Here is a 23,709-nt window from a genome sequence, read left to right as displayed (position 1 = left end):
TTCCACCAATAAAGGGCGGAATTTTCTAGTTTCCTCTTTCTAACAACTACTGCCACTTCCTGCTTACCTTGTTCAGATCTTTTCTTTTTTTTCCCTGCGGATCAAACATTTTAATAAATAAATAGCGTTATTGTTTATAATGTATAATAAGTCTGACACCCCACAGATCATCGAACAGTTCTAAGATATTGGTTGGGGAGCTCAGTTTAGACGACAGTTTGATTTACGCTGACTTTGAAACGCCCAACTCTGACCATTCCTTCCGTAAAAACAACAGGTATTAAGTTGTTTAGAAGGAGATATTGTGATATTTAATTAGATTTATCCATTACCCAATATTTTAGAAGTATGATTCATTAATCAGCTTTCACTCCGAAAGTCCTAACTTGCATTTTTCAGTTTCAGCCACAACTCGCCACTCTCACCCTCTCTAAGCATATGCGCATACGCTGGTCCAATGCTAGCGTCTGGGGCTAAAGAGTTTCGCAAAGTTTGGAAGACACCGCCACGAGAGTTATCAACCTGGCGGCGCGACACACTGACCGGAATAATGCGGAGTGACAGCGATAGAGGACTGGAGAGAGTAGGGCGTGACCTTGCTGTACAACAAAAAGTTAACTGGAAGGAATATTGGGACTTCCTGGATATGTTCTTGAATTTGAGAGAAGATGACGGACTGGTAGAACTTGAAACTTACCTTTTGAAGAACAAACCCAGATTCATATCCGGGTAAGATCAGTAATTGGACTGTTTTTTAATCAAATGTTTTGTCTTTCATTTAAAATTCATTAAGATGATTTTCCTGGCACTAACTCAATAATTTCTGTTTAGTGACGCCCCGAGTAAGACAGATCAAGATGTACTACACGCATTACCCCCGGGAGGGATTGGTCAATTGACAGAGCGCTACCCAAACATCTGCACCTGGTACCAACAAGTCCTTACCTTCCCTGAAGATGAGAGGAAATGGTCAGTTGCACGATTTGTCTAGCTGATTCCCTGCGGATTTGGAGTGATAATCTGCTGCGCGTTTTTGGGCACAAAGAGAACATAGTCGTTGGCATCCACTTTGCGTCGGCGGCAGTAACATTTTGTTGTTTCTTCTGCGCAGCGCGCGTAATTAGTTTCGCGCGCATTTTCAATATACGCCACAATTCAACTTGATATTTCTAACTTCAACGTCTGTTTGTATTAAAATTTCTATTACTAGACTGTTTTAAAGATTTAAATTGAGGTACTAACTCCTTAAAGCGAATTAAAAGCTGTAAGCTGTCTAAAGTTTTAGCTCTTTCCATGTAGACTGTCTTGCTGAAATTTGACATATCTTCGTGTTGAAAATCACACCGATATGTATAACAAAATGACACATCGTTAACAATGGATTTAATTAATGCCAATACTGTTTCAGCTGGACTACACCGGTTGCTAAGAGAAAGTTATCCAAACGAGAGATCTTAACCTCTACGCCATCTCGACACCGTGACAATTCGGATGCTGGAATAGTTCGTAATCTTATGAACGATCTATCTCTTGAAGACGCAGGAGATGAAGAAAGAATTCCATCTCCCGAGCAAGACATTCAGGAAATACTGGTTCAGGGTGTTTCTAATCTGTCAGTAAGGGAAAGCAACAAACTCTTCCCTAAAACTTACCAGCAAACCCCCAATCTGTGTGGAATAGAAATCAGCGAGAGTGGAAACTCAGGTGACCAGTCCTCCTCCCAAACCGGTGCCCCTTCCAAAGAACCTCTCCCACTTCCAATACCCAGCTCCCACTGGCTACTCAGCTCCACGCCCAGCGAGGCGAGACAGCGATATTCCAAACCATCAAATTCAGAAACCACTGTAAATATCGACCAACCCCGCAACCGGGTCCGAAGATACTTATCATTCCAGGTCCTCCGGTGGTTATTGATCTTCATCGCCGTCTGGACCATCTACTTTGCTTACGTTTATTTCCAGGCCGATCTGTTTTTGGCGAATGATTCAGATCGTCATTTGTAGCAGTGGTTAGGAAATGCCCAGCTGTTTGGTTATTTAATTTACGGGGGCGCATTAGAATTCTACCTCATGAGCAGAAATTGCGTTCGTGAATAAAATCGCCAAAATAGAGCCATACTATTTGAGGACACACATCACCCGAAATAAGACCTATTTTTTGTATTTTTACGAATACAATGATTCAAAGAGGCGCTTGTGAAGTTTAATTTTAATGTTCCTCCTTAAAGTGGGTGTGATTGCAATTTCTGAATTCCTGATGAAGCTTGATGGGCTAAATATAGATAGGACTAATCCATTTGATGATGACTTGTTAGACAGCGGTGTAGGCGCTAAAGTTATGACATTTCCGTAAATGTATGACTTTGTAAGGCTGATCGTTTGGTGGTGTATCCCGAAATACTAAATGCAGTTATTGATTAATTGTAAGAGATTTGAATTTTTAACCTACAAAACAAACTTAAATCTTTATTTATAGATCAATCCGCCCTTTATACTAATAAATAACAAGTATCATGTTATAATTACTATGATTAGATTTGAATTTTGGAGGATTGTGAAACATGACTGTCCGTTGAGATGAGGTACGATCCAGTTTTATCTGTTAAATTATTGCTGGGATCTCATCATCTGATCAATTGGTTGATAATTGGTTTTTATTTGAAATAATTTGATCCGGATAAAGTAGTAATTTTAGAGTTTTTGTCAAAACAAAGGTCGTTTATTAAGAGCCGGTTTGCGTAGGTAAAAGTATGAATAATAAATAATAAATGTATTAGATCAAACCAACATCTACTAGTTGGAGAAGGGGTTAACTTGCATTTGATAGGGTGAGAAAAGTAAACTGGGGTAGTACAACTCAAATTGACGGCTTAACGCTCTAACATGGACGACCCTTTAATTATCCCAAAATATTTGTTAATTTTAATGCCGATGATTTTGGAAGTGACATGTGTCTGGTACAACAATATATGATGACATTTTGAGTATAATTTTAAAGCTCAGTTTATGAATCAAATAATTTTATTTAAAGTTTTGTTTCCAAAATATTAGTAAAGCTGTGTCGTTATTCTAAAATCGCGTCGACTTAAATACATGAAGTTTGTCTGAAAAAAACGTATAAAATTGATTGATCTATAAATCAACAGATTAAGATCATCTATTCTGTATTCCCGTAGAAATGTACAAAAAGCTGTGAATTTGAAGTTCGAACACAAGTATGATGGTGTAAAAGGTAAATTCTTGTGCTTTGCCGCTAAAATTGTTTTTACTGTCTTTCTTTAAACCGCTGTCTGCTGTTTACTTTACCTCTATCTGTTTCCATAATTAGTGCCAGTTTACGGACACATCTTATTATTCCATGTTAATCCAAAGCTTCCCCCTTCACATTACAAATCACTTGAGAGGGAATTGGTTCAGATTAAAAATTACAGTCTGGCATTACTGTTCGGCACAGATGATCAGATGATGTTAGATATACAAATTGTTGCTATTTATGTGTGCTGTGTTTTGTGTTCCTTTATCTTATTCTACTTAGGGGTCGTTCACATATTACGTAATCAGCTGAGGGGGGAGGGGGGGTTCCAAAAACTTAAGGTTGATTCGGGGGGGGGGGGGGGGGGGTTGGTCGTTGATGACGTAATCAAAATTTTCTTTTTCACCCTCTAGAATAATGGGGGGGGGCCAACCATATTAAAGTATATTAAAGTATATCCCCGGGTCAAAATCGGAAAAAATCCTACATTTTAATATACTTTAATATACCTACAATTAGTAGATTAGAAGATAAGCCAATTACTGGTCCCCTGAACTCATACTTCATATATTTTGGCTCATAAATTAGTCAAGTATCAATATCTTTGAACAAGACTAACCTTACATGAAAGGTAAATCTAATCTATACATTAAATAAAACAAAATTTTTCACATAATTTTTTATAATGTAGGTATATTAAAGTATATTAAAGTATATTAAAGTATATCCCGGGTCAAAATTGGAAAAAAAACCTACATTTTAATATACTTTAATATACCTACAATTAGTAGATTAGAAGATAAGCCAGTTGCTAGTCCTCTGAACTCATAATTCATATATTTTGGCTCATAAATTGGTCAAGTACATGGTAAGTAACATGGATTCAAAATTTTAATGGAGAAAATGTAGGTATATTAAAGTATATTAAAGTACATTAAAGTATATTAAAGTATATTAAAGTATATTAAAGTATATTAAAGTATATTAAAGTATATTAAAGTATATCCCCGGGTCAAAATTGGAAAAAATCCTACATTTTAATATACTTTAATATGGTTGGCCCCCCCCCCAATAATAACAATTTGACAATATTTTAATTCAAATTCCACTCAATTTCATTCTGATAGTGATAAAATTAAGAAATTGATCGGATATCCGACTATAATAGTAAGTAGTTTGAAAGGTGCTTGGCCGGATATCATAACAATGATTTCGGCTCATCATGATCGGGGTAGCATGAAACGTAAAGAAAAATGAGGGGGGTCAGACCATGATTATGTAATATTGCAGTCAGGGGGGGGGGGGGGGGGTTGGGTCTTGATTCCGGTTGATTACGGAGGAGGGGATGGGGGTAAAAATTGCTAAAATATTGATTACGTAATATGTGAACGACCCCTTATCTTTATCAAGCGAATCTTTTGGCTTAATTAAAATAATAACCGTATTATGTTTAATAATTATCATAAATATTATCATAAATATATTTGTCACCAAGATGTAGCCAACTTCGGCCGACGTTAACATTGGCCGAAGTTGGCTACATCTTGGTTACAGTTATTCCCTCTACAGGGCCATTCTGTTATTCCAGATCAGGCGTTAATTGACATTGATGTAGCACATCTGTTAAAATGGAAAATTAAGCAACTTAAAGTTAAATCCTGACATATTGTAACTTTTTATATCTACCTAGTACCATTACATCAGAAGGGTGGTATGAATATCTCTTTTTGAAATGTCAAAATATCACTTCAACACGTCGCATAGCCAAATGTTACCAGCGTGAAGACTTTCCTCTTTATCGACAGAGTTTGCCGATACTATCCAACTATTTCGAGGTTTTTTTTCAGATATGATCTGAAAAGAGGTGGGGATCAGATATCGCGGTATGAGTTGAAACGGAATATAAAATATAGCAGTGTTTGCAATCTATCACAATGGGAACAGACTCTGATGTGATTGCTCTGGGACTTGTCGACAACGAGGAGCTGGAGAACCCGGAGGAGGTAAATTGACTTTTAGTCTAGAATGTTAATATAAGTTATAACGAATCTGGCATTTATTGAGTTGTATTCGTTGAAGTGACACTGAGTTGATGTAAAAGCCAGGTATCGGGTTAGTAGAGCCATGATCGTTTACATTTTTCTTTTCCTGAGAACCAACCCGGCGAGAGGAAAGAGCCTTATATTTCCTTGGGCCTACCAAACATAGCTTGATGGATGGATGGAAAAAGCTGCTCTCAACTTTTGAGATCGACGAGTATGCAAACTACATTTTAGCTTTCTTGCTTTTAAGTAATTTTGAATTCCGCTGTATAATAGATTTCCTTGTCAATGCTGATGGCTTTTGCCCTTTTCAGGCACTTTATCTTTGTCCTGCGAAGTCAAAAGTATCTCGTTACGTTCCTTTGATTGCTTCAACTGCATCATGTACTCTAGTACTAATCCCTGCTACTAGAGTTATGGAAACTCTTTATTAAATGAACTCCATTAACTGCCACGCAAATTCTGTATGGCACTTCAGGATCCAAAAGAAGGTTTCTTTACAGATCGTAGTCGTACTGTGCTGAATTTGTCTCCGAATTCTCGTCTCTTTCCTTCCAACCCACAAGATTGAAGTTCACACCGACACAAAACCTAATCTAAGACTTGCAATTGATAAGTATCAGGGATCATGGTTTCTTTAGGTCTCCAGAGAACTAGATAACCACCTCTCCCTTCTCATCTGAACCGCTCTCTTGTCCGCCCAGTTAGTAATAGTCGACACACACAGAGTTAGTCTTCTCCACATTGTCTTCAGATGTGTCCTCATATCAGCCTTTCTTATGAGGTACACCGCAGGGTTGCACGCTGAATTCAACGGAAGTAAAATGTACAAAAACGTGTCTCCCAGCCCGATTGGTATCGACCTCAAAACTTTAAATTTGGAGAATCTGTTGAGACCATGAATGACAATGTATCCGATATTACAAACACAGTAGATGACTGATATGATTCCAACTGTTACTGTAGCTTTCCTTGTTGTTTTCCATGTTTGTGTTTGCGACTTTGAGATAAAAAGCTGTCCTATTGCAAGCAGGTTGGAGACAAACACTACTGTAAATAAGCTAACCAATGTGAAAAATTCCACACAATAAAGTTTCTTTTCCAAAGATTTCAACTCAGCTGAATATTGAAAGGAAATTAACATTAATTCAAAAACCACAATATATGAACAGTAAACGTAGATGGAAACTTTAACGAAACCCCAGTTTATCATATAAAAAGTTAAAATTAAATTAATAGCTCTTACTGAAGCTAGTAGACACGTTAAGAAGCTAGTCATCATGACTAATACATAAAGGATGTTCTCAGATATGACTTGTAATAGATGTTGTTTAGTCGGAATAGCACAAAAACAGACAGTCGCAGACACAGTGACTAGGAGATCGAATATGTTCAATACAAGAAACAGTTTGGAAGTTATTAATGTGTCTGCATTTCGTGTTGCTGGACTGTTTGACCTGATTTTAGTTATAAAATAAGATAGCGACAGACTGTTCGTTATTGTAGCAAATACTCCTATCAGCGCAGTGAAAACTGGGATAATTCTCATCGATATTGGTAATTCTTCTGTCCAGAAGGGTGGGGAGCTCGTTTCCATCTTTGACGTTTCCACTGTTATTTTCAAATGTCCAAAGGCTATTAGATAGTTCTTTCATTCAAAATTCTGATTGTTTTTTAATAGTTTCAGTGAAGACAGATTCTAATGGAAATAAATAGCTGAATAACGTGGATAACTATTTTACTGTTAAATATATTTTGTTTGAAATAAATTTCGTCGTCAAATTTTTAATGTAAATATTGATCGTTATAATTGAATTAATACTATTTCAGAATATGAGTATGACGTAGAAATGTCGATACGTTATTCAGCTATTTATTTCCATTAGAATCTGTCTTCACTGAGTCTATTCAGAAACAATCAGAAATTTGAATGAAAGAACTATCAAATCTTGAGACTCAATAACACTACACGAATCCACCAAAGGCTATTAGGTTAAAAGGCTTAAAAAAGGTTAAAAGCACAGAATTAGAATAGACCACTACAGTAACAGCGGTGATCATGAAATAATTAAGAGGCTTCCTGGTAAATACTGTTAGAAGATGGCCGTAATACTAATATAGAGGTTATAGACAGGACTTATAGACTAAATTTATAATTAATAGTTATAGACTGTTTGAATAATACCACAATAATGCCTAATTCATAAAATATAATAATGATTTATTATTAATGGCATTGTTCTATGCAGCATTTAAATATATTATATAACGCCAGACATCCATTCTCTACCTTTGATAAATACATAATATATTGGACACTGTGCCGACTAAATGGTTCTTTAAATTCATATAATAATAGAATAATACGTACGAGCCAGGAAGTCTGGGAGTGCGTATCACCAGCCGAAGCTGTGCCAATCACAGCTTGGTTACTGGCCGACTTGCATCAGACCTGGTTTGAACCCGCGACCTTCTGTATGGGAATTGGGAGGCGATCGTATTACCACTATACGGATACCACCCAGCTGATACGGTCTTCACGCCGATCATTAACTGATTAACTATCCAAAAATTTATAATTATGGCTTAACAAGGTTGACCAAACGTATTTCATAAACATCCATGGTGACATTCAATTCCAAAGAATTCGTTGCTCAATCTCCAGACTTAGTATTTGCTTTGTCTACCAGAATGAAAAGAAACGCGGTGCCAGCCTCTAATAAATTTTTTGTAATTATCGTAAATTGTCGTGGAAGTCTGTATTATGATGTAAACTGTACCAGGTACCACCACCAATGAAATGGATGGGCAAAATAAAAGCTGTGTTATTGTGTATCAGAACAGGTGTTGTGAACTTAACTGTTAAATACGCCAAATTTATAGCATTGGTCAGGTCAAGTTTTCAGATTCAATGAGTAAAAAAAGAAAGTGCTGGTTTGTTTTCACGTTGCTACAGCAGGTCTGTTTTCTGTGCATTTCAAGTAATAACTTCCGTGTATGTCTGACCTAAATTATTATGTAACTTTATTAACACATTTATTTATAAATAGCACTTTCAACTAACTAGTCCAACATGAAGACAATCTGTCTAAAAAGAAGATGTTAACGAGGTCATCAATTAATTTAACCAAAATAATTATTTATCAGATTTGACTGGTTATTGGCCGTTATCATCCTTAATAATTGCATGTTTTTTGTTTAAAAAAAAGGCTGGGCCTAAGTGGTCCACAAGAGGATAGCATGAAGATGCTTTGCTTGCCTCTGGGGTATGGTAACCCTCCTAGGCAGATCAAATGAGGAAATATAAAATGCTCGCGCAGTAAATGCATGTTATGTTGAATGTTGAATTACCCCGTTTGAAAAATAAGGAATGAAAACCAATCAGCAGTTGTATCCGTTAACGGTTAACAACCTATTATGTATGTCACTATCAACCATGATCAGGATGTTTGATTGGGAAGTAGGATCTGAGTGTCATGTCACAGTGACCAGTGACCAGTGACCAGTGACCAGTGACCAGTGACCAGTGACCAGTGCAAGTGACCAGTGACCAGTGACCAGTGACCAGTGACCAGTGACCTGTTTTATCTGTGCAATTACCACGATCAACATTACGCTATTAAATATAATACACGTTTGTTCAAAGTATACCCACCTGCTTACTTTACCAGTAAATGTACCAGGTATCTGAGAGACTAGAACCATACGGGGAGGACCCACCAATCTCCGACCTACTGAACCCTGATGAAGTCTCTGTCACCATGGAAACACCTCCTTCTTCACGAAACCCTTTCCGTAAGTTTAACATTACACGTGGTCCAATTTCATTATTATCGAATTGAATATTTACGCTGACAAAAATCATCTGAGGTTCTGTAAATAAATTTTATTTTATTTAAACGAGGAATAAGTGAAGACTGAAGTTTCCTATCAATGATTCAATGAGGGCAGCATAATCTGGGGGGGGGGGGGGGGGGGGATCAGGTACTTAGTTTTGGACGTGACGTCGACTAAGTGTAATTTTGGAATTTTTCAAAAGACCCACCCACCCCCTTCGCGGTACTAACTGTTTTTTTCGGATAATAATTAAGACACCCACCCCCTTTTGTCGGCTTTTGCGGTACTAACTGTTGAGAAATCACGATACTTACTAGTAACTGTGTCTTAGTATATAAAATAAGATACCCACCCATAAATTGCTTTAAACAGCTCATTAAACATTGGGAAATGGGCAAATTATACCCAATATTTAGTAAGGGTTTTTTGAGGTTGGACACCCCCCTTGGCCTTAGAACCACGTACTAACTGTTTTTCTGGGAAATGAGCAGCAGACCCACCACTTAGTACAAAAGTACTAACTGTGTTTTTCACACATAACATCACACATGACAGCACACATAACATCACACATAACAGCACACATAACAACACACATAACATCACACATAACATCACACATAACAGCACACATGACAGCACACATAACAACACACATAACATCACACATAACATCACACATAACATCACACATGACAGCACATAACAACACACATAACATCACACATAACATCAAACATAACAACACACATAACAACACACATAACATCACACATAACAACACACATAACAACACACATAACATCACACATAACATCACACATAACAACACACATAACAACACACATAACATCACACATAACATCACACATAACATCACACATAACAACACACATAACAACACACAGTAACACGTTTCAATGCTCACCTACTTAAAGTGTTCCTCACTGAGCACAGTGGTCACTGATCATTATTTCAGTCATGTTCAGTCATTTGATTTTGTACATACACTTCTGACAGTGCCAATGAGTCGTGGTGTTCAAATATTATAATATTACACTCTGATCAGAATTTACTTAAGAATTTGAATTCAAGTCATCTGAAGCTGTTTATACAATTTAACTTGTTTTACACGCACATCTTTAGATTGTAAAGATGTAAGTGTAGAACAATAAAAGTTGAGATAATTATAATTCAATGTTGTGTAAGGGATTGTGTGACCATATTTCAACATCCTTTGCTTGAGTTTGTTTTGAATCTATGATGGTTGGAGCACGGTAAGTGGATTTATGCATTTCCCTTTTATTTTGCAAGATTGTTTTTGTTTTTAATTTTTGTCATGCTTCAAAGTTCGTAGCATGTGCTACGACAAAAAACTTGAAATATAAAACTTGTGTTTAAACTTTTGTTAAAGACTGCAAATATATTCAGTCAGAGGCCAGATCCTATATCACATCTTATCTAAACTTGTTAAAGGTGAAGATGAAGGTATTTTGGATTAACCCGGTATATCGGGTTACCTTGACAACCACGTGCTAACGTCTGAAGGTCTGAAACAGTTAATATGACCTCATTAAGTGCTTACCTCTCATTAATGAACATGTGGTCGCTTGCCTCGTACAACCTTATAATTTGACATATGTTTAATGGAAGGTATTAAATATAGCACAGCTCATCTTGACAGCTTCTTTGGTCGTGAATCTAGCTCTAGTCACGTGACTCTAGTCAATGCTCTATATTATTGTACTACGTTAGATCCATTTGGTTTCATTCTGTATAGGAACACTTGGTTAAAGTTAGTTGCATATTCTCATTGGTGTTTAGTGCTCACTGTTTGCCCTGTTAAACGTCTGGTTTTATTATAATTTATAGCACTGCCTACTGATCTTCTGTCTGTCTGGTCTCCAAGTTGCTAAACGTCGCGCGACTAGTTTGTCGCGCGACTAGTTTGTCAACCTGGTGTCGACTAGTATTAATAAATTATCTTTTGCGTAGGTTAAGATGGGTCCTTACTTATTTATCATAAATTCTCTCCTTTTAAGGTCACGTGGCTTCAATGTAAAAGAACTGTTATATAATCTGTGAGCTACTCAAATGATCGTATTTGTCTGTACACGCTTATCTAAGATTCACCAAGTTGCTTTTCTGAGCCATTTTTAGAACATAGTGCTACGATTTAATATAGATTAGATATCAGTGGTCGACCGGGGCCCCGGCCAAAATTTGACAATTTGCCGGGGTAAACCCCGTCCCCGGCCAATAAATTTAACCTCGGCCCCGACCAAAAACCATGCATTTGCCGGGGGCACAGCCGGGGATTTCATGAATGATTTTGGCACATTTTTGAAAAAAATCAAACACAATTTAATGGTAACTTTGAGATTTCAAAGTTGAAATAGTTATTGTCTACGTTGGGTACGTTTAAATATAGAAAATACAACATACGGCTTAAATTAAACTACGGCTAGTAACATAAAAACCGTGGTTCTTCCTCAGTACCTTTAAAACGACAAATTTAGTCTACCATAAATTTAGTCAAACTTTTGACTAAAATTTTTGTAAACCAAATTTTATGTGACTAAATTTTTCGGCGACTAATTTTGAAGTAGACCAAAATTTTAGTAGAGCATATATGAATTAAATTTTATTGAGCTTAAATTCTTTATCATATGTTTATGATAAACAGTTAAATATTGCTAACTGTACACAGGTCCCTACTGCGTGTAATAAGAAATTGTATGCTATTATATGTAACTAATGTATGTCATGTTGGCTCGCCGTTGGAATGTTCCCAGATCGAGAATATTCCTCCTCACCAAAATACGGGCATATGTTGTAAGTTACAGGATCACGAGGTTGATAATTTGTCCACGTGACCGTTTGGTGTGTACGTGGGCCCATGGGAAATTTCTGATACGTGTGTTCCGTTGTCTGTACTTAGTTCACTTAACTATAAAGTAAGACTTTATATGGGAAATTGAAAAAAAATAGCTTAATAATGGAAAAATCAAATAAATGGAATGGAAAATGGTCTCGAAAAGTCAAAAAATTCGACTAAAATTGTTGTAGACTAAAAATTTGCGAAATTTGTGCCCAACATTATGGCTACCAAAATTATAGTAACCAAATTTATTGTGACCCAAATTTGTTGGCCCTAAGGTACCAAACTTTTCAATTAATCGTCTCCGAGAAATTTGCGATAAAACATACGTAGAAACTAGAAAGTAAAAATACTGCACTGCAGCTAAAACTACGGCTCAACTTAAACTACAGAGCCTAACATTTATGGTAAATTTTTGTAAACCGAGCCATATATAGATGTGGGATTACTTTTAAATCCCGAAGTCCAGTTAAAGTAACAGCTGAGGGCTATCCTCAGTTCCGAGTTGAGGATTAGAAATTAAGTATGGATCTCAGGATAATGAGGATTATCCTGAGTTGGTTCACAGCACGAAGTTGCGGTTTAATCCTTAGTTGTAGTGAACGGTGGTTTTTGACGTATTGAACGCACGTTCCAGTCATTTTGTAGTGTTCACGTTATTGAACGTTTTTAGTGAACGTCAGTGATTATCAAAATCAATAAACTTTTTGAAATCTTAATTTCCTCAACTGATAATTATTAATTTCCCCAAAATGAAGCAATCCTATTTCTGTGCACAAAAGATTAAGATTAAAAGGGTAATATTATTATCAATAATTTATAAGGTATAAAATGGTAATATTGTATCGTATCGTATAATTGTAGTAGTATTTATGCTACTGAAGGTACACGTACTCAAGTTCAACACGCACTTTAGTTCGACACGTACTGTAGTTCGACAAACCCTTAGGTTTGACTCTGTCGAACCAAAGTGCGCTTTGAAATCTCCGGGCTCAAGCAACGATCCTTTACGAGCTTGTAATCTATTCGTTTGTTTGCTTTCCACTTGTCTCATGCTGTTCAATTATGTGTGAATGTAATCTCTATAATCCATATTCCATATCTATGAACATTTAATTGTCCTCATACTCGTAAGTTAATTGTTAGTTAGCAGAATTGTAGACTTAGCGGAGAGATAAAAGACTAACGTAGTAACTCGTACTCCGTTTTATAGATCTAGATTGTTGAGTACGCTTTATAAATATCAACCACATACCATACTTTATATTATCACAAACGACTAGTAACCGAGTACTGGTCTAGAGATTTGGCTGCTGAATCGAAAATAGTCGGATATCGATCTATTTCCTGTTAGCTAGAGACCAGAACTGATTGGAAAACAGGAGAATTAAAACTATACTGAAAGGTTCTGGAATTTCTAACCGCTCATGGTTGCTAGATGTCAGAAAATTTTGTAATCTGTCATTGAACCCTGTGATCCTATAAATATAATGAGGACCCGGGAATAGCCATTGGATCACAAGCATAAACTATTTGTCGAACTAGAGTACGCTACCTGGACTCTAGTTCGACACGTACCGAAGTACGACAGGGGTGATATCTGGCGAATTTAATTTGTCGAATTATAGTGCATTTCGAACTAGAGTACGTGAATCGTACTGAACACCACTAGTAATTTATCCACAACGTTCAGAACATGAGATGAGTTTTAGTGAACGGATGTACAGAACATTTTTAGTGAACGTTCCGTACGTGCACTACAACTAAGGTTTAATCCTCAAGTCGGTGAGGATCTGGATAAGCCGCACCTCGAGTTTAATCCTTCCCGATTGCATCACACCAGCCTAAATTATTATCAAATTCATGTTTCAATTTCTGACTTCAGTTTGGTAAACTACCCCCGGCTCCGGCCCCGGCAAAAAGGAAGATTTCCCGGCCCCGGCCAATTCTCAATGGACAACCCCGGCCCCGGCTATATTGGGGCTCCCCGGCCCCGGTCAGAATCCTGCCCCCGGTCGACCACTGTTAGATATCCTCTCCTTTTCATGTATGGCGAAAAACCCAATTATTGCGTATTAAGATGGCAAAACTGCTTCTAAATACAGTTTAATGCAGAATTATACAAGCCTTTCCTGGAAATAGTGTGCAATTCTAATCGCATATTCGAAATTGTATACTAGATATTATTTGGATACGGTTCGTATTTAATAAACTAGAGGCCACAAAGATATCTCAGGGCTCTAACGTTAAATTATTACAAATATAATACACAGATAAATAGCTGTGTCAGTAATTATAGCAACAGTATTATGCGACTTCTGACAATCTTTCGGTGGCGTTAGTATCTTAGTCCCACCTTGAGAAGACCGTGTGTGCTGCGATGATATCAGTTATTACTAATTCTTTTTGCTCACAATACCCAATTCTTCTGATAGGTCATTAAATTCCCATTTTTCCATATTTGTATAGAGGTACAAATTAAACTGCGGAATTGAAAATAGGGCGAGGTTTTACCAGCTTATCTTATTGCTGCCTTTTCAATTGACATGGGTTATACTAAGTACTCAGGGAATTGTTTAGAAGTTTCTCAATTTTTCATTTCTTAATAATCGGATCGCAGTTTTCAGTGCATGCACACAATTTATCAATGTGCACGTGCCGTTTTCCAAGGAAATTATTAAACAAAAGGAATTCGATGGCAATTTTCCAGGATGGTCAGATAATGATTTCGCTTCAGTCCACACACCATTTCATACTGCCCGCTTTCTTCCATCAAGACCTGGTTTATTAAGTTAGGAGATGACAGTGATTCCTGAAATATTACCCGGTCTCTAACTCCTTATCTTCAGATCAAGAGAAAGAGAGCTGGTCTCTTATCGTCTCGTCCCCTAATTGTAGCGTGCAGGTCATTGTATGTTTGGTTTTTATTGAAGTGGCAGACCATGGTGCTCGAGAATTATGTCCACATTCGCACCATTGTGTAAGAATATTTAAGCCACAATTAATTAAACAGACTCCCCGTTTAAGTTTTTGTTGATCGATATGTTAAAAGGGTCGTGTAAGGGTTTATAAAATGTTCGGAGAAAGTAACCATCATTTATATATTAAACTGGAATAGTGCACGGGCATTATGATGATTGCTGCCGATTAATTATTATTGGCTCATTTGCAATTTGGAGCGGCAATCAAATTAAATTAGATTAAATTGCGGGCAGCGCTTTCGACTCGCTCGCCAAGCTTTGGCTCTCACATTTAATCTGAGGATTATGCGATCGTTTATTCTCTATTATTTTCCCACTGCACTTTAGTTACCTTTTTAAACCTTTGTTCCACCTTTTATCTTCCAATTAAAGGTTTAAAACTTTCCTCTCCTATATCCCAATTACTGTTTCTAAAGAATGCTGTCAATCAGGCCAACTGCTGATCAATCCACGTTTACTGCTTGCTCATAAATGGAGAGACATGCTCTCCACCAAACAGAATTATTGGTTATATTGATTACATCAGGGTTGTTAAGAGTAACACTGTATTTAAGCCTCGTTGCAGTGAGATATCTTAATTTGGTGTAATTTAGTTGGACATGAGAGGATGCCACCTTGCTACCTTGCTAACATGCACTTAGTGCTCAGTGCTGTTCATTTGCCGATCATTTAATTGTCTCTTCTTTTAGTGTGCTGGTTTGTAAAGTTTAATACAGTTAAAGCCTGGACAATGAAATAACCAACTTTAAGACCCCAGCTAATAACGGCACGTTATCGTTCAGTATCACGAGATGGAGTATTGTTTCTAGCTAGACGGCACTTTATTAATACGTGATGGAGTATTGTTTCTAGCTAGACGGCACTTTATTAATACGAGATGGAGTATTGTTTCTAGCTAGACGGCACTTTATTAATACGAGATGGAGTATTGTTTCTAGCTAGACGGCACTTTATTAATACGAGATGGAGTATTGTTTCTAGCTAGACGGCACTTTATTAATACGAGATGGAGTATTGTTTCTAGCTAGACGGCACTTTATTAATACGTGATGGAGTATTGTTCCTAGCTAGACGGCACTTTATTAATACGTGATGGAGTATTGTTTCTAGCTAGACGGCACTTTATTAATACGTGATGGAGTATTGTTTCTAGCTAGACGGCACTTTATTAATACGTGATGGAGTCTTTGGTCCTAGCTAGACGGCACATCTCGTGATCTATTATATGACGCGTTACGTGCCGTAGCTAGATCTAAGTTACCAGAACTCTCAAAATTAGCTGGTTTGGCTTTTCCAGAAATGTTTTTAACGATCTTAAGGCTTATTTTATTATTTAGTAAATTAATCAAATAAACTCTAGCTTATAAGCAGTCAAGAGCGGTTCTCAAATGTTAATTACGCAGTGTTGACTGAGTAACACAAAACATGAAAAGATTAGCCATTTTTTGCTATGCAGTGATGATTCACAAATTCGATTGGTTAAATCTTCAAATTAATTTTTTCAAATTTCTCAATTTATCACTGCTCAAACATAGTCAGTAATGATAAATAAATTTGATTCGCTCCCAAAATTAGTCACTGCTAAACCGTAGATTTACCATATGATAGCGGGTCCAATATCTAAGACTGTAATATAATACATGGTTCCTACTCAGGGGTAATGTTTGAGGTGGTGAAGAAGACGTGGAATACGTTCACCAGAGATACAAAGCGAGCTATACTCGCTATCATGGGTCTTGCTATCGTCTTGGCTATCGTCGTCATCGCTACCGTCAGTAAGTACACTTATGTTACTATAGCAACCGTCGGTAAGTACACTTCTGTTACTATAGCAACCGTCGGTAAGTACACTTCTGTTACTATAGCAACTGTCAGTAAGTACACTTCTGTTACTATAGCAACCGTCAGTAAGTACACTTCTGTTACTATAGCAACTGTCAGTAAGTACACTTCTGTTACTATAGCAACCGTCAGTAAGTACACTTATGTTACTATAGTAACCGTCAGTTATCTGTTACTATAGTAACCGTCAGTTATCAGTTATTATAGTAACCGTCAGTTATCAGTTATTATAGTAATCGTCAGTTATCTGTTACTATAGTAACCGTCAGTTATCAGTTATTATAGTAACCGTCAGTTATCTGTTACTATAGTAACCGTCAGTTGTCTGTTACTATAGTTACCGTCAGTTATCAGTTATTATAGTAATCGTCCGTGACTATAACAAACGTCACCATGTCGCTACTCGCTACTGTCGGTAACCGGCTCTTTGTAAAATGTAAATGAAGTGTTCATTAAACATTTTTTGAGTGTTTTGGAATTTTCGAAACCATGAATTTTAGCTCCCGCTTGGATCCGACCGCTTTGGCCGGCGGACCGAAAACGGCCGGAACTCAATCTCTTTTCCGGTTAGCCTGATTTTGCCGGAACGGAATTAATTAGAAGAGGAAATTTTAGGGTTCCGCAACTTGCCGGGAAATAATGTTAATCCCTTTTGAACCTCTATAGGTGCGGTAATATTTTCCAAATAGTATGATTCTGCACATACCTTCAATTTGGAAATCGCACTATATAGTGACAACACTATATAATGACAAGCACTTTATAATGACAGCTGATATTTGTCACTATATAGCGTGCAAAACGCACTATATAGTGACAGCACCATATAGTGACAAGTTTATCTTATATCGACTTTTCTTTATTTTTCACTCCACTCCACTCCACTCCACTCCACTCCACTCCACTCCACTCCACTCCACTCCACTCCACTCCACTCCACTCTACTTTTCTTTAATTCTACTTTACTCCATTTTACTAATTATTTAAATTATGATTGAATTTAAAAACTTTCATAAAAAAGTATAGCGAACTATACGAGTATACGCACTTCATAATGACAATATTCTATAGTGACAATATTCTATAGTGACAAGGTCTGTCAAATTGTATTAACTCTACCTTCTCTTTAACATTACTTGCAACCTTAATTTTATTATTTGCTTTATTTTATAATTTAATTTATTCTATTTAATATTGTTTCTGTAAATTTTAAAAAAATCCTGTTTATCTGATCATTAAAACATGAAGAATTTAACTTTAAGATTACTCATTACAGTAGCGAAAGTTAAGTGTTTCTCAATACTTCGTAGCGAAAGTTAAGTGTTCATCAATTCTTCGTCGCAACTTTACCACTGAATTTGCCTTATATGTTATAATTTCTGGGTCATAAAAACACAATTCTTGCATATTTTCAAACGTGTATGGTTTTATCCGTGCAAATAGTTTAGGGAGCGTTCATATATTACGTCAGCAAGTTTTTGGCCACTGAAATACTAAATATTAAGGAAATTTGTGAAGTTTTTTAGTTAATCAAATAGATTTGAATCATAAAAATTTTGGCCAAAATCCAGGTATTTTCGCTGACGTCAAAATCAAATTTTCTATGGTTATAAAAAGATTTCTGAAAAGTTTTGAAAGCTGATATCCAGACAAGCAGCTTTAGAACCGGAGCGGAGCCGAATATTGAAGCCGGATATCCGGTAATCCGGTTGGTTCCTAGTTCTCGCTTATTTAAAGAAAATTCTAATAAACTCTATGAAATGGTTCCCCTTTTTACTCAAGATACACTGCCTCCTCTCCTCATCATTAATCATAGTGTCTTATACAGTATAGTAGCAGTAGTTGTAGTAGTTGTCAAACTTATATTAATGTCCATTAAGTTGTTTAGTCATTTCTCCGAGTTAATCTGATTAACTTAGTGAATTACTCAATTAGTTACTGTCTGATCCTATAGTTTTAGTCCCATTTGATCCCAACTTTTCTTGTGTTAGCGGACTATCCTCGCTATCATGACCATCTCTATCGTTTTGGCTATAATCGTCATCTGCGTCGTCAGTAAGTACACGTTACTACTACAGTTTATTTTTGGCAACTTTTATCATATGTTTTAAACTAATTACAACACTACAAATCTATTACATTTAATAAGGACGTTACAGAAGTAATTGATTTAATTAAGTTGGAGGAGTCCTAACTCTCCTCACGTCCGAAAATGGTATTTCTCTTGTATCAAATATGTATGTATGTTAGCTTCCCGTAACATATTGTAATTGATCACGAAGCATGGTGTCAAAATCAGCACTGTGAATGTTTAGGATTCTCGTTAACACAATATAATGCCTTTGTTTTGCCCCAACATATCTACAACATTTTTCAGGTAAGTCAGCGAGTATCAGAGAGCCTAAAGCGGAGTCCATATGGGACGAGATAAGGCTGCCTACCACAGTGGTCCCAAGTCATTACGATGTGAAACTAAAGATAGATATGACAAACGAGAGATTCACTGGTAAGACTCTGTTCCCCTACCCTCCCCCCCCCTCACTGGTAACACTTGCCCCCCCCCCCCCCCTCTCTCTGGTAACACTCTGCACCCCTCACCCCCCCCCCCTCCGGCCCCCAACCATATGTTATCCGGACTCTCTTCTCTTGTCTCCCTCACAACCCCTCAACACTCACGTACCGCAGGATCTGAAGATGTTTATATTGAGGTGACTAATACGACGGCGGTCCTGCTGATACACATTAACGATGTGCACAGTGATACACAAGGCTACGAGATGAACATTACACAGCACTCCGTGCATCGCCTTAATGATAAGGTTAGTGCACAATTTGCACGTGCAAACTGTAGTCGTGGTAAGCGCACGTGCTTATATGTAAATATGGGCCTTTTTCCATGATGGTGGAGCGACGTGATGAAAAAATGTTAAAATATATATTTGGTCTTGTATTATATCGAGGTGAACGGTTGACAAATCTGCAACCTTCTTAGGGTGAAACGGTGGGGTCTATTCCGGTGAAGCACGCCTTCCCTTACACTAAAAACAGTTTCTATGTCATGAAGTCGAAAGAGGAAATCGTGCCAGGTAAAAACTTCTCTTTTTCGTCTACTGTTCACATGGTGACGGTCTACAGGATATTTTAATAGAATTGCTTCTTGACACTCACGAGACACACTTTAAATACCTATACTGAACGTTATCACGGTTTGTAACACTCTTACCTGAACACGTTGGCAAAGGGCTGGGTAAATTAAGTGTTCAGACATTTAAAAGTTCAGTTACTGTATCAGTTTACTATGCAGGTAAATATAAGATCTACTTCGAATGGGAGTCTCGCTTGGTTCGAGGACTGGACGGGATTTACATCAGTAGCTACAAGGAAGATGGGCTTGACAAGTAAGACTTATATTACATCTCCAAAATCTTTGTAATTATATTACAAAGATGTTAGTTTGATGTGACTTTACACTGAAAGCCACGTGACATGTAAGACCACGTGACATGTTAATTGTAAAACCACGGTACCAGGACTCAGCTGCTTGTCTCCCAGGAAAGTACTAGCTTCTCAAATGGAGCCCCTCGCAGCCAGGAAAGTGATGCCATGTTTTGATGAGCCCTCTTTTAAAGCCACCTTCTCCATGGAGATAACAGCGGAAAATACCTACCCGCTAGTCCTGTGGAACATGCCAGAGATTAGCAATACTGCTGTGGACGATACATGGAACAAGTTTGTTTTCCAGAAGAGCGTCAAAATGTCAACTTACTTGCTGGCTTTTGTTGTAGCAGACTTTAAGTGCACTGAACCGATCATTGAAAGTACTAAAGGAGTCAAGGTAGGGCACTGTCAAAATAACTTATAGTGGATATTAAGGCGAATTTTAATTCATCAGTATCAATGATAGAATAGACTAGATAAATATTTATTTATATTAGGTGACTTTTCTTCAGTCCCAGAATATCCGCCACGTGATAACCCTCTCGCTATTAAATACTAATATAGTCAATCGACTTTTTAGTTGGTTTTTCAGTGATTTTCTCTCAGATTTTTGTAATATCATCAGGTAAGAACTTGTGGTAGAAAAGGACCTGTTGATGCAGGAGCAGATTTATACTCCGCCAAAATCACAGCAAAGATTATTGATGAGTACGAAACATTTTACGGGACAGACTTCCCCCTTCCGAAGATTGGTACGTGACCTTTGACATTTTGAGTTTTCCAACAAAAGAGTTATTGGTTTCGTGCCTGAGGCTAATGTTGCCCGGAATTTTGCGAAATATTGTGACAGTGAGGAATGAAGTTTAAAGTCAAGTAGATAACCCGTTGTGATTGTCATGGTAACTTTCCCATCAGATTCAGTAGCGGTACCTGACTTCAGTGCGGGAGCTATGGAGAACTGGGGGTTGATCCTGTACAGAGAGACAGCCCTGCTCTGGGACCCCAAGAAAGACACATACAACAACAAAGCCAGAGTTAACACTGTTGTGGCTCACGAGCTGGCTCACCAATGGTTTGGAAACCTGGTCACCATGAAATGGTGGAATGACCTGTGGCTAAACGAGGGGTTCGCTTCTTATGTCGAGTGGATTGGAACTGTCAAATCTGAACCTCAGTGGAACTACGTGAGTTTCCTCGTGGTTTTATATTAATTTTGCAAAATTAGCTGGACATATTTATCGTCAAAATTTAATACTAATAGAACATCCTTGCTGGGATTTAAAAAGGACTGCTTTATTTCTTAGCAAAATTAAACTGAAACTACAATTAGAAATAAGATAAAAAGTACCATGCTGTTGAACTATGTGAACTATTTCAGCTTGACTTCCAGACTTTTTCCGACAAATCTCGAGCCTTCGCCATAGACTCCTACATGAGTTCCCGACCCGCTTCAGTCGACGTTTCTAAGCCTGACGATATCACTGCTCAGTTCGACTCTATCTCCTACTCTAAGGTACAAAGTGGACAAGGTGCAAAATGAATTATGTGTAAATAGATTTGTTTTCTTATTTCTCCAGAAAATATAATCCAGACATAAGTTTTAAAATTTCTTTTGTCACACCCACCACCGAGTTTTGAATAAAACTGAACTTTCACAGGGCTCGGCGTTGCTAGTGCAGGCTAAAATGTTCATGGATGGTACTGAATCGACAACTGAGAACTTTGAGAATGCTATCAGGAGTTACGTGAAACAGTATGAGTACGGTAACGCGGAACAGACTGATCTTTACGAGCAGTTAGACAAGGTATTATCACGTGACAAGATAATGAACTGTGACCGATATCACTTCACAACTGGTGTTCCGTCTTTTAAAGTGAATAGTCTGATAGTCGTGTTTACACCTTATGATACGTTCATTAAAATGCTAATTTTTCACAACAGATATACGGAGCTAAGAAGGACACATCTGAGACTCGTGTAAATATAATTGAAGTGATGAATACTTGGACTCTGCAAATGAACTTTCCTGTTTTGGAAGTAAGACGTTATGATGACAACCATATTGCCATCTCTCAAAGACGGTTCCTTATTTCAGGATCTGATGTGTCTGGGGACAAAGAATCTCCTTACGGGTAATTTCCGCTGTTGTTTTAACAAGGGACTCATAAAAATCATTTTTAGGATTTTATAAAAACGGCCACGAACAACAGAGTGATTATGTCGTTATTACAAGAAATCCAGTCGCTTGGACTTCTAATAGTAATACAATGTTTTTAGTTTAACAATAACATCACTGAATGTGAGCAGGTACCAATGGTATGTGCCCATCGAATACATGACAAGGAGCCGATATCGAGTTCGCGTGGCTGAAACCTCATGACACGGTCCTTATAGAGTTTGATTTCTCCGATCTTGATAGCTTCATCAGGCTGAACATGAACAGCGCGGGTTACTACATCGTTAACTACAGTTTTGATCTCTAACGCGAGGCTCACGAAACATATCAGTGATGAAGAAAACTACAAGGTTTCTTTTTCTTTAACTTTTATTCGAACGTTTCTAATTTTTATTCAGTCGAATTATCAGTCAGCTTTAATAACTCAGCATTAGATTCTTAACACTGATTTTACTGATTTGTCTCCCACTCAGGCTCTAAAAATACCAGAAGTTCAGGGCTTACTGTACGACACATTCCTGCTGGTTAGTGCCGGATATAAACCTATGTCAGACGGTGTAAAGTTGATAGACTTGATGTTACCATTCGAGAAGAGGCTTGTACCTCTGAGGGAGATCAGTCGGCAGATATCGGGTGTGGCCGTCCATATCTCGGAGGATGAGACACTTTATAAGCAATGGAAGGTAAGTGTGTGTCAGAAAATGGTAGACAAGGAGGGGAACAAAAATCTAAAATCGAATTTATTTTTCAGTGATGTTCATTGTGGCACCAAATCGCATCCGACCTGTTTGTTCTTCACCCAGAATTCAATCTTCATTCACATTTCTTCTGCTATAATTCCTGGTTAGTGTTCATGGTCGAAAATCTAACATTCCAAATATGTGCATTGCAGAGCAAGTACCAGGGCACCTTTAAGACACTGTTTGATGAATTCGGGGCCGACTACTTCAAAGCTAACGCCACAGCTGAAAAAGACTTACCTACTGATGCTGCCAACAACGGTTTCCAAGACAGGTTTATTGTTTAACTTTTCCTATCATTTTATTTAAGCTTATTTAGACGAAAATCAGACATAGGAAGCAAAAAGTAAACGATACGCATACAAATTGAACTCAAGACACCAAATATGCTTAAGGGGAGATACACCAAAACCGTTTTTGCTCCCGAACATCGATTTTATTTTATATATTTTTAAAATAGACAAAAAGAATAAGATTGTAACACCTTCAAAAATTTTTAAAAATATTCCCTCATCGAGA

General features: G+C 37.4%; 3 protein-coding genes across 4 annotated transcripts in view; all 3 read left to right on the top strand.

The window, feature by feature from the left end:
• The window catches only part of LOC134811577 (ankyrin repeat and LEM domain-containing protein 2 homolog), a 67,582-nt gene extending 64,847 nt beyond the window's left edge, over positions 1 to 2,735 (top strand). The window contains exons 9-12 of one of the 2 annotated variants that reach the window (XM_063818545.1): positions 167 to 277; positions 400 to 729; positions 832 to 969; positions 1,409 to 2,735. In XM_063818545.1, the coding sequence (XP_063674615.1) occupies positions 167 to 277; positions 400 to 729; positions 832 to 969; positions 1,409 to 2,003 (1,174 nt within the window). In that variant the 3' untranslated portion in view covers positions 2,004 to 2,735. The remainder of the gene's footprint in view (positions 1 to 166; positions 278 to 399; positions 730 to 831; positions 970 to 1,408) is intronic. The other variant, XM_063818544.1, reaches the window with a different exon arrangement.
• LOC134811578 (glutamyl aminopeptidase-like) overlaps positions 1 to 23,709 on the top strand; it is a 114,401-nt gene that overhangs the window by 78,778 nt on the left and 11,914 nt on the right. Inside the window, exons 2-18 of the mRNA XM_063818547.1 lie at positions 3,176 to 3,231; positions 5,100 to 5,255; positions 8,978 to 9,089; positions 16,649 to 16,768; positions 19,213 to 19,341; positions 19,521 to 19,654; positions 19,828 to 19,921; positions 20,140 to 20,233; positions 20,388 to 20,670; positions 20,899 to 21,025; positions 21,189 to 21,457; positions 21,652 to 21,786; positions 21,932 to 22,078; positions 22,216 to 22,406; positions 22,582 to 22,800; positions 22,924 to 23,133; positions 23,343 to 23,464. Of these exons, the coding sequence (XP_063674617.1) occupies positions 5,187 to 5,255; positions 8,978 to 9,089; positions 16,649 to 16,768; positions 19,213 to 19,341; positions 19,521 to 19,654; positions 19,828 to 19,921; positions 20,140 to 20,233; positions 20,388 to 20,670; positions 20,899 to 21,025; positions 21,189 to 21,457; positions 21,652 to 21,786; positions 21,932 to 22,078; positions 22,216 to 22,406; positions 22,582 to 22,654 (1,977 nt within the window). The 5' untranslated portion in view covers positions 3,176 to 3,231; positions 5,100 to 5,186 and the 3' untranslated portion in view covers positions 22,655 to 22,800; positions 22,924 to 23,133; positions 23,343 to 23,464. The remainder of the gene's footprint in view (positions 1 to 3,175; positions 3,232 to 5,099; positions 5,256 to 8,977; positions 9,090 to 16,648; positions 16,769 to 19,212; positions 19,342 to 19,520; positions 19,655 to 19,827; positions 19,922 to 20,139; positions 20,234 to 20,387; positions 20,671 to 20,898; positions 21,026 to 21,188; positions 21,458 to 21,651; positions 21,787 to 21,931; positions 22,079 to 22,215; positions 22,407 to 22,581; positions 22,801 to 22,923; positions 23,134 to 23,342; positions 23,465 to 23,709) is intronic.
• The window catches only part of LOC134826301 (aminopeptidase N-like), a 28,307-nt gene continuing 27,593 nt past the window's right edge, over positions 22,996 to 23,709 (top strand). The window contains exons 1-2 of the mRNA XM_063838630.1: positions 22,996 to 23,133; positions 23,343 to 23,464. Of these exons, the coding sequence (XP_063694700.1) occupies positions 22,996 to 23,133; positions 23,343 to 23,464 (260 nt within the window). The remainder of the gene's footprint in view (positions 23,134 to 23,342; positions 23,465 to 23,709) is intronic.

The sequence above is a fragment of the Bolinopsis microptera genome, chromosome 2 (assembly GCF_026151205.1).
Source record: "Bolinopsis microptera isolate Bmic1 chromosome 2, MBARI_Bmic_1.0, whole genome shotgun sequence".
Lineage (NCBI taxonomy): Eukaryota > Metazoa > Ctenophora > Tentaculata > Lobata > Bolinopsidae > Bolinopsis > Bolinopsis microptera.
This window is presented reverse-complemented; position numbering and strand designations above follow the sequence as displayed.